The sequence below is a fragment of the Petaurus breviceps genome, unplaced genomic scaffold, assembly GCF_028583685.1.
Source record: "Petaurus breviceps papuanus isolate PSGF00001 unplaced genomic scaffold, PetGlider_PUasm1.0 90895, whole genome shotgun sequence".
Taxonomy (NCBI): Eukaryota; Metazoa; Chordata; class Mammalia; order Diprotodontia; family Petauridae; genus Petaurus; species Petaurus breviceps.
The window spans coordinates 37,660,265-37,672,070 of NW_027187372.1; the positions used below are offsets into that span (position 1 = coordinate 37,660,265).

The 11,806-nt window shown below is 37.9% G+C and overlaps 1 protein-coding gene across 1 annotated transcript in view; it reads left to right on the forward strand.

Moving 5' to 3' along the window:
• Positions 1 to 6,976, forward strand: part of HHAT (hedgehog acyltransferase) — a 192,236-nt gene extending 185,260 nt beyond the window's left edge. Inside the window, exon 8 of the mRNA XM_069074787.1 lies at positions 6,611 to 6,976. Coding sequence (XP_068930888.1) covers positions 6,611 to 6,930 — 320 coding nt within the window. The 3' untranslated portion in view covers positions 6,931 to 6,976. The remainder of the gene's footprint in view (positions 1 to 6,610) is intronic.
• The last annotated feature ends 4,830 nt before the right edge of the window (positions 6,977 to 11,806 follow it).

Consider the following 11,806-nt stretch of genomic DNA (forward strand, 5'->3'; position numbering starts at 1 on the left):
TTCTGTGATTTGATCTGAATTCTGGGAAGCCGTTGTTGAGAGTCCCCTGGCTTTGAAAAACCCAGATGTTGACTGGGTATGGATGTAATGGTTGGACAGTTTGGAAATCTGTCTACTTGATCTGTTTCTGTCTTGATAATTCTGCCTGTATGCTTTGAAGTTCGGGGTGCTGACCTTTTTCTCCTGAACAAGGTAAACGATATACGTCTGACTGATTAAAGTAAGCTTGTTAACCCATTTTGAGTTGCTTTCATTTAACAAAGCAGATCCAAGAACTTGTGGTAGCTGCAAACCCTGAGGACCCTTGGGGTGCTTGCTGCTACATTCTCCCTCTCCCTCCCCCCTCCTCTCAATACCAACCAAGACTATTATCAGAAAGAAAGCAGTGCTGCAGATTTGGGGCAATTGAGGTTAACCTTGCCCTAAGTGTATTAATCTGGAAGCCAGCCATGAGACCTTTGTTCAAGAAAAATATGTTTTTAGGACTTCATTGGGGAATCTCTTAAGATGCTAGGAAACCACCTTGCTAACTGCTCTTCACTTTCTTTCAGGTGACTTTTATCCACTTTCATTTTTACTGAACAATCTTGGATGTTTATATTGGAGTGCTGGAATATGTTTTTAGTAAAAGGACCACGTACTAATCACTATGCTTGACTTTGGGCTTACAAAACCTCCCCAAATGATGCTGTTACTGTCCTTAAGGCCCTTATAGTCCATGGGGGGGGGGGGAGTTGGAGGTTGGTGTGATGGGGCAAGAAAGGGATAAGACGTGTACTCAGTTAAATAAAAATAGAAATTTCCAGCCTGATAGGAAGACGAACTCTAACAACAGACAGAATTAGGAAAGGCCTCTTGTAGGATGGGGCATTTGAGTTAACCCTTAAAGGGAGTTAGGTATTCCCAGTGGTGGAAGTGAAGAGGGAGAGCATTCCAGGCATGTGGGCACATGACTGATGTCACTTTTCACTTGACCAACATTTTTGTTGTTGTTTTTTGGATTGAAAGTAACTTTGCAAGACAGGATTTTAACCTATAGTTGTGGCAGAAAAGACAAGAGGATCTGACTGCCTTTTCTGCATACACTGAACTTCTATTCATTTGTTGTATGGTTAATACTTGCTGTTATTTTCTGTCTTGTAACATTTAGAATTGTAATGATAATCAGGCAGGAAGACTGCGCTCAAAAAGAACTGCTTTATACCTCAAGTCTTGGTCTCAGTAAGTCCTTGCTTGCAGCCTTTCTTCTGTACTTTTCCCCATCCCTTCTGCTGTGGCTGCTTTTTAGGGGACTTTTCAGCAGTACCTTGGCTACCTTGCTGTCATCACCAAAAGGCAACTAAGGGAATGATAGGTAAAGCACTGGATGTGGCTTCACAAAGACCCGAGTTCAGACTCAGATGCTTCATAGCTGGGTGACCATGGGCAAGATACAACCTCTGTCCACCTCAGTTTTTTCATTTGTAAAATGGGGATAATAATAGCACCTAACTCCTTTTTTTGACATTAGCCAAAGGTGTGAGGAGAGATCTCAGAGTTGTTTGAATGTACAGTTTTTCTAATTATTAGTGATTTAGAGCATTTTCTCATATTGCTATTGATAGTTTTAATTTCTTCCTGTAAAAACTGTCTATTCATATCCTTTGACTTTGTAATTTGGGGAATGATTATTGTTCTCGTGTGACTCATTTTCCTATGTATTTTAGAAATGATACCTTTATCAGATAAACTTGCTACAAAGATTTTCCCCCAGATTACTGCTCCCCGCCCCCCAGTTTTAGGGGCATTGGTTTTGTTTGTGTAAAAACTTAAATTTTATGTAATCAGGATTATCCATTTTACTTCCTGTGAACCTCAGTATCTCTTGTTTGGTCATAAACTCTTCCCTTAACCATAGATCTGATAGGTAATTTCTTCCATATTCCACTAATTTGCTTATGATATCACTCTGTATGTCTAAATCATGTACATATTTTGAGCTTACTTGAAATTACTTTGAACATGCCCTTGTTATTTGATGTGAAGTGTTGGTTCATGCTTAATTAATGTCAAACGACTTTCCAATTTTCCCTATAGTTTTTATCCCCAAGTGAGCTCTTGCCTTAATAGCTAGGATCTTTGGGTTTATCAAATACTAGGTTACTGAGCTCATTTGCTTCTGGGTATTGTATATCTAACCTATTTCATTGATCAATCTATTTCTTGCTCAGTACCAATTATTTTGATGATTATAGCTTTGTAGCATAGTTTGAGATCTGATACTTTTAGGCCTCCTTCCTTTTTAAAAAAAATGATTCCCTTGATATCTGGATCTTTTGTTCTTCCAGATGAATTTCATTACAAATTTTTTTAATTCTATAATTTATTTTATTAGTATGGCCCTGAATACGTAAATTAATTTAGGTAGTATTGTCATTTTTATTATGCTGGCTCAGGGCTACATATGAACTATTTGTATTTTTCTGATTATTTAAGATGTGTCTTTATTTTCATGAAGAATGTTTTGTAATTATATTCACATAGTTCCTGTGTATGTCTTGGCATGTAGGCTCCCAAGTATTTTATATTGTAGTTATTCTAAATTCAGTTTCCCTTTCCTTTTCTTCCTGTTGGATTTTGTTGGTAATGTGTAGAAAAGCTGATAATTTGTGTAGGTTTATTTTATATCCTTCAATTTTGGCTGAAGTTGTTAATTGTTTTGATTGTTTTTTTTAGTTGACTCTCTAGGACTAAGTCAACCATTATATCATCTACAATGAGGGATAGTTTCTCCCCTTCATTGTCTGTGATTATTCTTTCAATATCTTTCTGGTCTTATTGCTGTAACTAGCATTTTTAATAAGTATTGAATAGTAATAGTGACAATGAATATCTTTGCTTTAGTCAATTAATAAACATTAATTAAGTATCTAATATAGGTGGCATAGTGGATAGAGTGTTGGACCTGGAGTCAGGAAGACTCATCTTCCTCAGTTCAAGTCTGGCCTCATACGCTTACTAGCTGTGTGACCCTGAGCAAGTTACCCTGTCTGCCTCAGTTTCCTTATCTGTAAAATGAGCTGGAGAAGGAAATGGCAAATCACTCCAGTATCTTTGCCAAGAAAACCCCAGATGAGGTCATGAAAAGTCAGACAAAGCTGAAAGCAACTTAACAACAACAGCAACAACAGCAACTGTATGTCAGGCAGTACACTAAGCACTGGGGATACAAAAGGAGGCAAAAGATAGTCTTTGTCCTCCAGGAACTCACAATCTAGAGGGGAAGGCAGATATCTGCAAAAAATATCAACAAATATGTATAAATAAGGTATGTACAAAATAAATAGGAGAAAAATTATTCATTGTGACTTTTTTATTGGCTTTTCCAACTAGAATAAGGCTTGGCACTTTTTTTTAGTTTGTTGTAGAGAACAGGATTAGTCTGACAATCCTGACAATTTAGTTTGTTGTTGGGAGAACTTTATAAAAATGCTGACTCTAACTTTGCCATCTAGACTTTTCCCCAACTTACTAATTTCTTAAGTATCATTAGCATGTAGTTCAATTACTGTGATACAGCAAGTGCTTAATAAATACTTCTTGACTTATATTAAATTCTTTAAACTTTACATAAAGACAAGAAATAGAATTATTTTCATTTTTTATTAATGACAAAACTCTGGAATTATTTCAACAAGTAAAGGGGTCTTTTGGTTAAGATGTGCTATAGGAAAAGTCACAGAAGAGACAAAATCTTTCATTTTTACTCCAGCAAAGATATAAAAATAGCATTAGATCAAATAACGATTAGGAAGTCCAAAGAGAAACTACCATAAATGTCTTCATCCATCCCAGAATAACACAAATAGAAAGCTAGATACTTACAGGACCATTTTATTGGGGAAGGCAGAATGAGCACAGGCAGATAAAGCTGGAATATTTTAGGACTTGGACCAGAGATGATCCAGAGGTATCTGAAGCCTACAGTACTCTATATTTGGGGGTGGGGACATGAATCTCAGATTGAAAAAAAAGGGAAACTACAGGGTATTGGGAAACTATAGTACTTTGACTGTTCTGACCTTGGTCTAGATTCTAAAGGAAAATAATAAAAAAATAAGTGGGAAGGAAGGAGCTTATCAGTACCAGATCTTAAAATATGTTACAAATAAATAAGCATTACAACTATTTGGTTGAAAATAGAAAAAGTGATCAGTGGAACTGATAAGGTATACAGCATACTGAAACAAATGAACATAGTGACAGCATGTTAAATAAATCTAATCTCCCCCAACTACTGAGGTTAGGAGCCATTTGACAAATTCAACTGGAGAAACTGGAAGGCATTGTCAAAGAAATTAGTTTTAAACCAGTATCTCATACCATATGCTAAAATAACCTCCTAATAAGGAGATATTGTTTTGTGCCATAATACATAGGGGAAGAGTTCTTGACCAAACAAGGGATAAAGAGGATCATCTGAGATAAAGCAGATAAGAAAACCAAGCTTTCCACAGCCATATGGAAATATGCTACAAGTCACTAATAATAAGATAAATTCAAATGAAAATAACTGAATTTCCATTGCCCACTGATCAGATTGGGCGAGATGACAGAAAAGGAAAATGACAGCTGTTGGAAATGCTGTGGGAGGATAAGCCCACTAATGCATTGTTGTTGGAGCTGTGAATTGGTCCAGCCATTCTGGAAAGCTATTTGGAAGTATAGTCCAAAATGTCACTAAACTATGTGTATTCTTTTGACCCAGCAATATCTCTACTATACACATATCCCATATGTATGCACAGTTTCATAATCCTTTGGGCATAGTTCCAAATTTCTTTCCAGAATAGTTGGATCAGTTCACAAATCCACCAACAATGCATTAGTGTTCCAATTTTCTACATCTTCAACATTTATCATTTTCCTGAATTGTCATGTTAGGCAATCTGATAGGTATAATGTGGTATCTCAGAGTTGTTTTGATTTGCATTTCTCTAATCAATAGTGATTTAGAGCATTTTTTAATGTGACTAGAGATAGCTGAAATTTCTTCATCTGAAAACTGACTGTTCATATCCTTTGACCATTTATCAATTGGGTAATGACTTGTATTCTTATAAAATTGACTTGGTTCTCTATATATTTTAAAATAAGGCCTTCATCCGAGACACTGGCTGTAAAAATTATTTCCCAGCTTTCTTCTTCCCTTCTAGTCTTGGTTGCATTGGCTTTGTGCAAAAACTTTTCAATTTAACGTAATCAAAATCATTCATTTTGCATTTCATGGTGTTCTCTATCTCTTATTTGGTTATAATTTCTTCCCTTCTTCATAGACGGTACAGGTAAACTATTCCTTGCTCTCCTAGTTTGCTTATAGTATCAGCCTTTATATCTAAATTGTGTACCCATTTTGACTTTATCTTGGTATATTATGTAAGATGTTGGTCTAACCCTAGTTTCTGCCATACTGTTTTCCACTTTCCCCATAATTTTTTGTTAAATAGTGAGTTCTTATCTCAGAAACTGGAGTCTTTTGGTTTGTAAAATGGTAGATTAATCTAGTCATTGACTATTGTGTCTTTTGTGTACCTAACTTCTTCCATTGATCCCCCATAGTATTTCTTAACCAGTACCAACTAGTTTTGATGATTGCTGCTTTATAATACAATTTAATATCTGGTATGGCTAGGTCACTTTCCCTTGCATTTCTTTTCATTAATTCCCTTAATAAGGAAAAGAATATTATTGAGGAAAGTTCAGAAGAAAAAAAAATTAAGCAGAATGATTTTGAAACTAATATATTGACTTTATAACATTTTAAAGAAAACACAAGTTATATATATATAATAGTAAAAAGGTGTGGGAGGTAACTATAGCAATTGGCCATTAAAAATGGCCTTATGTACAAAGTGCTGAAATAAAAATTTGGCTGTGATGATTTATATTTTAAAAGACCTTTTATTAGGAAAAATGGTTCAGTGGAATTCTTTCAAAAGAGTGAACTTCCTTTGTGCATTTGAAATAGGAATGGTAAGGCACATTATCTATAATATGGATATAGTTTTTTCCCCTGACACCATTAATAAAGATGATTGCAGTACTTGAGATTTGCTAACTCAGGTTATTCATAGAGCCAACAGTGATGATTCAGTAAGAGATGCTTGATAATGCTTTTTGGTTGGGGTGGGTTATTTTGTTTTGATTTTTGTAATGGGTGGAATGGAGGTGGAGATGGGGCAGTGGTATATTTCTGTTAGAATATTATAGCCGGGGCGGCCAGGTAGCACAGCAAGTAAGAGCACCAGCTCCAGTGTTGAGAAGACCTGGAGATCGAATCCCGGGCTCAGACACTTAGCACCCACCCAGAAACACCTGGCCGTGTAACCTTGAGCAAGTTACTTAACCCCAATTGCTTTAGGGGCGGCCAGGTGGCTCAGCGAGTAAGAGCACCGGTTCCAGTGTTGGGACGACCTGGAGATCGAATCCCGGGCTCAGACACTGAACACCACACCCAGAAATAACTGGCTGTGTAACCTTGAGCAAGTTACTTAACCCCAATTGCTTAAAAAAAAGAAAGAATATTATAGCCAATAGAGGGGTGTTTTTAATGAACTTCTTTGCTTTTTAGGTGGACTAGCATTAGCCCAAGTACTCTTTTTTTATGTGAAGTACTTGGTCCTTTTTGGTGTTCCTGCCCTGGCTATGCAGCTGGATGGACTCCAACCTCCTGCCCTTCCCCGATGTGTGAGCACAATGCACAGCTTCACTGGAATGTGGAGGTCAGTTACATGTTTTCCTGAAGTGACTTGTTATTGTCTAATGGGAAAGTCCCAGGATGGCAATCTGGAAAATTTGGTTCTAGCTCTGTCTCCACCAGTTAACTCCCTTTATGAACTTGGGCAGGTTCCTTACCCATATTTTATTCATCTTTCTAAAGGAAATGGATAATTTTCCTTGGTGCATCTCTGTTTGTAACACGTTATAAGGCTGTAGAGATAGGTGAGAGAACTCTCTGAAAAGGAAAAGGAGTTCTTATAAATTCAATGGAACCTTGCAAAATAGAAGTTTCCCAGTGGATTGAAATATTTTTCTGGGTATCAAATATTGTCTGGTCATGCTACATAGTTGAGAAGTCATTATCAAAATGATTAGTGCTTATCCATGGGAGAATGTAGTTAACTCACCCACTCCGAGGCACGCCCCCCCCCATTACCTTCCAACATATAACCTATATACTCTATACTCATACAGAGAGAAAGGCTCTTTGGGATTTATGATAGAAATGATTTTTTGCAGCATCTGTTATTGTGCATGAATTCCTTCCAGATGCATGGTCTCCTTGGAGTTGTTGTTTTTTTTTCCAAAAGAATTCTCAACAAGTAATAAAACATGATGCTTCCTTCTTGGTAGAGAAGTGGTGGGTTATGTAGAGAGTATCACATACACTGTCAGACTACTCCTTAGGTTGGTTTTGTCGTAAGGAAGGGCTCTATTTTGGCATGTGTAGGGAGAGATAGTTATTGAGAATATAGTTATAGTGAATTTTTTTTAAAGCAACAATAGGGGCAGCTAGGTGGCATGGTGAATAGAGCACCAGCCCTGGAGTCAGGAGGGCCTGAGTTCAAATCCAGCCTCAGACACTTAACACACACACACACACACACACACACACACACACATACTAGTCATGTGACCTTGGGCAAGTCACTTAACCCCAATTGCCCTACCTTCCCCCCTCCAAAAAGCAAAAAAAAAAAGCAACAATAATATATTAGAAGAAATTTTCAATGGCGTGTCATTTCTGATTGCCACTTGTTATTTCTTATTTCTCATTTGGCTGTTGTGGCTCTCTTAGAGTTTTTGGCCTGTCTATTCCATGCTTGTCAGAATGTAGACTTTATTCCTTCCCCCCAATATTCCTTGAATAAAAGCCGCATATAACTAATAATAGGTGTTAATTTTTTAGGGTAGAGTTTTATGAGATTTTTTTTCTTTCATCAAGATCTCATTTTAGTGTTGCAGTGTGGTATAGTGGAAAGATGTCTGGATTTGGAGTGAGGAGATAGAGAGTTTGACTCTCTATATATTTGACTAACCCATTTCTGTCCTACATGATTTTGAGCAGGTCAATTTTTCTCTATGGGATCTCAGATCCCTCTTATGTAAAAGAAGGGCTGATCAGGGGCTGCCCCAGGGCTATAAGCCAGTGGACCACATAGTTGGTTTTATGTGATACAATTACATTTGAAACAGCAAACTTCACACAGGGAATGTAGATTCTGAAGGATTAGTTGGGGAAGGGCATGGCTATTAGACTGTATAGTAAGGAGGTCCTTCCTAGCCCCAGATCATGTGATATAATTATTTAATGTCATTCTCAGAAATAGGATATTTCTTTGCTTTCTCCTTTGATGACCTCATTAGATTTCATAGCTTCAACCGTCATCTCACACAATCACAGAATTTTCCCCCACTTAATAGTATTTTATTTTTTCTAATTATATGTAAAGATAGGTTTCAACATTCACTTAGATAAGATTTTGAGTTCTAAATTTTTTTCTCCCTCCCAACCTCCTTTCTCCCTTTCCTCCCCCCTCCCCAAGACAGCAGGCAATCTGATATAGGCTATACATTTACAAACATATTAAACATATTTCCACATTAGTCATGTTGTAAAAGAAGAATTAGAACAAAAGGGAAAAAACCACAAGAAAGGAAAAAAAAGAGAAAACAGTATGCTTTGATATAGCATTTTCCATCATGATTCTTTTGGAATTGTCTTATTCAATCAGAGGATTTGAGAATTGGAAGGAAGAGGCCCATTCTTTCTCCTAAACTCCAGTTTTCCCATCTCCTATGAATTTGCTGGACATTTTTTTTTGGATGTGCTGTAAGTATCTCAAACTTAATATATTTTTCTTTCTTATGTTTTAGCTATCCCCCCCCCCCCTTCCCCAGTCTGCTTCCTCCAAATCAGACTTCCAGATTCCATGCCTGGGAGAAGACACTCAGCTTCTGGGTCTGTGTACTCATCTTCAACCTTGCCATTTTCCTTCCTGTGACTGTAGGCAGATCCTCCTGCCCACCTTTACACTCCTTGCCCTAAGAAGTATAATTAAATCAACACAATCATTGCCACTTCAAAAGGGGGTATCATTGGACTGACCTATTTTTTCCACTTCTTGACCCAGTGACTCCCCAGGCTAAAATACCTGGACCTGGCTACCATTCCATTTTGTGAGTTGTCTCCCCCATTTGAATATAAACCCCTTGAAAGTAGAGACTGTCTCCTTTTTGTATTTGTGTCTCTATGAATTGGGCAACTAGGTGGCACAGGGAGTAGGGTGCCAGGTCGAGAGTCAGGAAGACTCATCTTCATGAGTTCAGTGTGGCCTCAGACACTTACTAGACATGTGACTCTGGGCAAGTCACTTAACCCTGTTTGCCTCAGTTTTCTCTTCTGTAAAATGAGCGGGAGAAGGAAATGGCAAACCATTCCAGTATCTCTGCCAAGAAAATCCCAAATGGGGTCACAAAGAATCAGACATGACTGAAAAATGGCTGAATAACTCCATAAATTAGCATGGTATTTGGCACATAGTAAGCACTTAACAAAAACTTTTTCATTCATTCATTCATGTTCAACATAGAACTTATTATATTTTCCACCAAATCCATTGATCCTCTAAACTTGCCCCTTCCTATTGAGGGCACTGTTGTCCTTCCAGTCACCCAGTTTTTAAATCTTGTAATTATTTTCTGACCCTTCCCCCTTTCCTGACATCCCCATATCCAATTAGTTCTCACACCTTATTGATTCCGTCTCCCAGCATCTCTCTCACATCCATTTCCTTCTTTCCACCCACAGTCCTCCACTTATGTTCAAGTCCTTGTCACTTCTTGTGTGAACCTAGCCTCTCAAGTGCTCTCTCTGCTTCCACTTTCCACCCTCTCCAACCCATCCTTCACACAGCTGCCAAATTGATATTCCTTAAACAGATTTGACCATATCACTTGCCTCCTCTAAAATCTTTAGTTGTTCCCTATCTTGTCTAGGACAGAATGCAAACTCTGCAGCCTGATATTTAAGTCTCCACAGTCTGTTCCCTGCCCCCTGTTTTTCCAGTCTTATTTCATATCCCTCTCCTTCATTCACTCTTTGTACATGGCATTCTGTCTTTTTTCTCCAGGCCTCTGCTAGGTGGATTTGCATGTCTGAAATCTACTCTCTCTTCATCTCCATCTCAAAGAATCTTTAAATTCCTTCAAAACACTTTGGAAGATAAGACCATCTACATGAGGCTTTCCTGATCCCCTTCCAATTTTTCACATTCTCTCCTGGAAATTAGTTTTTATTGCTTTTATAAACTTTTTATTTAATTAGTCAGTCAACTTGTGTTTGTTAAAGTACCTCCTATGTGACAGATGCTGTGCTAAGCACTGAATATGAAAGATAGGCAACTCCCTTCCAGCCAAGAAAAAACTGAACCAAAACCTAGTCACTGCTCTTAAGGAACTCAGTCTTATGGGAGATTTACTTATCTGAGTACAGGGGATATCCTTCCCAGTAGAATGAAAGCTTAAAGAGGGCACAGAACTGTTTTATTTTTGTGATTATATCATTATTAGCAGGGTCTGGAAGAATACCATCTAAATAGTAGGTGCTTTATAAACATTGGTTAAATTGAAGTTAACTCAGCTGAATTAAGTTGAATCAGGGATATTTCCTATACTATAGGAATAATATAGTGGATGGAGTGCTGGGCCTGGAGTTGGGAAGACCTGAGTTTAACTCTGGTCTCAGAAGCTTACCAACTGTGTTGACTCTGTATTTGTCTTCCTCAATTTCCTAAACTGTGAAGTGAGGATAATAATAGCACCTACTTCCAGAGCTATTGTGAGGAATAAATTAAATGTTTGTAACGTGCTTAGCACAGTGCTTGGCTTATAATAGGCGCTTAATAAATTCTTGTCTTCTTCCTTCCTAATCTTTTAGCTTTCTTTAGCAACACATTTGACACTGCCATCCATTAATTAACTAAATCTCTTTTGAATTTAGTCATAATTTAAATCTGTCTAACTTCTTGGATAAAACGAATTCCATATAATTACTAGCCACTTGTGGTGTACAGTCCCTGTCCTACCTCAATTTGTGTCAGAATATTTCTTTGTTTTGACTGGAAGACTGAAGAATATTCACTAAGGTAAAAAAAAATTAACTAGAAAATGCAACCTTCTTGACATTATTTGGAGGATCTGGTACAAAGACTATTGGCTCTGCCACTTCCTGTTGTATATCATTGGATAGATCATTTCCCTTTCTGTACATCTTGGTTTCCATATTTTTTTTTTTATTAAGCAATCAGGGTTAAGTAACTTGCTCAAGGTTACATGGCCAGTTATTTCTGGGTGTGGTGCTGAGTGTCTGAGCCCGGGATTCGATCTCCAGGTCATCCCAACACTGGAGCCGGTGCTCTTACTCGCTGAGCCACCTGGCCGCCCCTAAGCAATTGGGGTTAAGTAACTTGCTCAAGGTTACTCGGCCAGGTGTTTCTGGGTGGGTGCTAAGTGTCTGAGCCCGGGATTCAATCTCCAGGTCTTCTCAACACTGGAGCTGGTGCTCTTACTCGCTGTGCTACCTGGCCGCCCCTTGGTTTCCATATTTTTAAAATGAAGAGGTTACTCTAGAGGACATATGAGTTCCTGCTCCAAAGCCTATGTACCAGTATACTGGCTGAATACTTCATTTCCTTCCTTCCTTCCTTCCTTCCTTCCTTCCTTCCTTCCTTCCTTCCTTCCTTCCTTCCTTCCTTCCTTCCTTCCT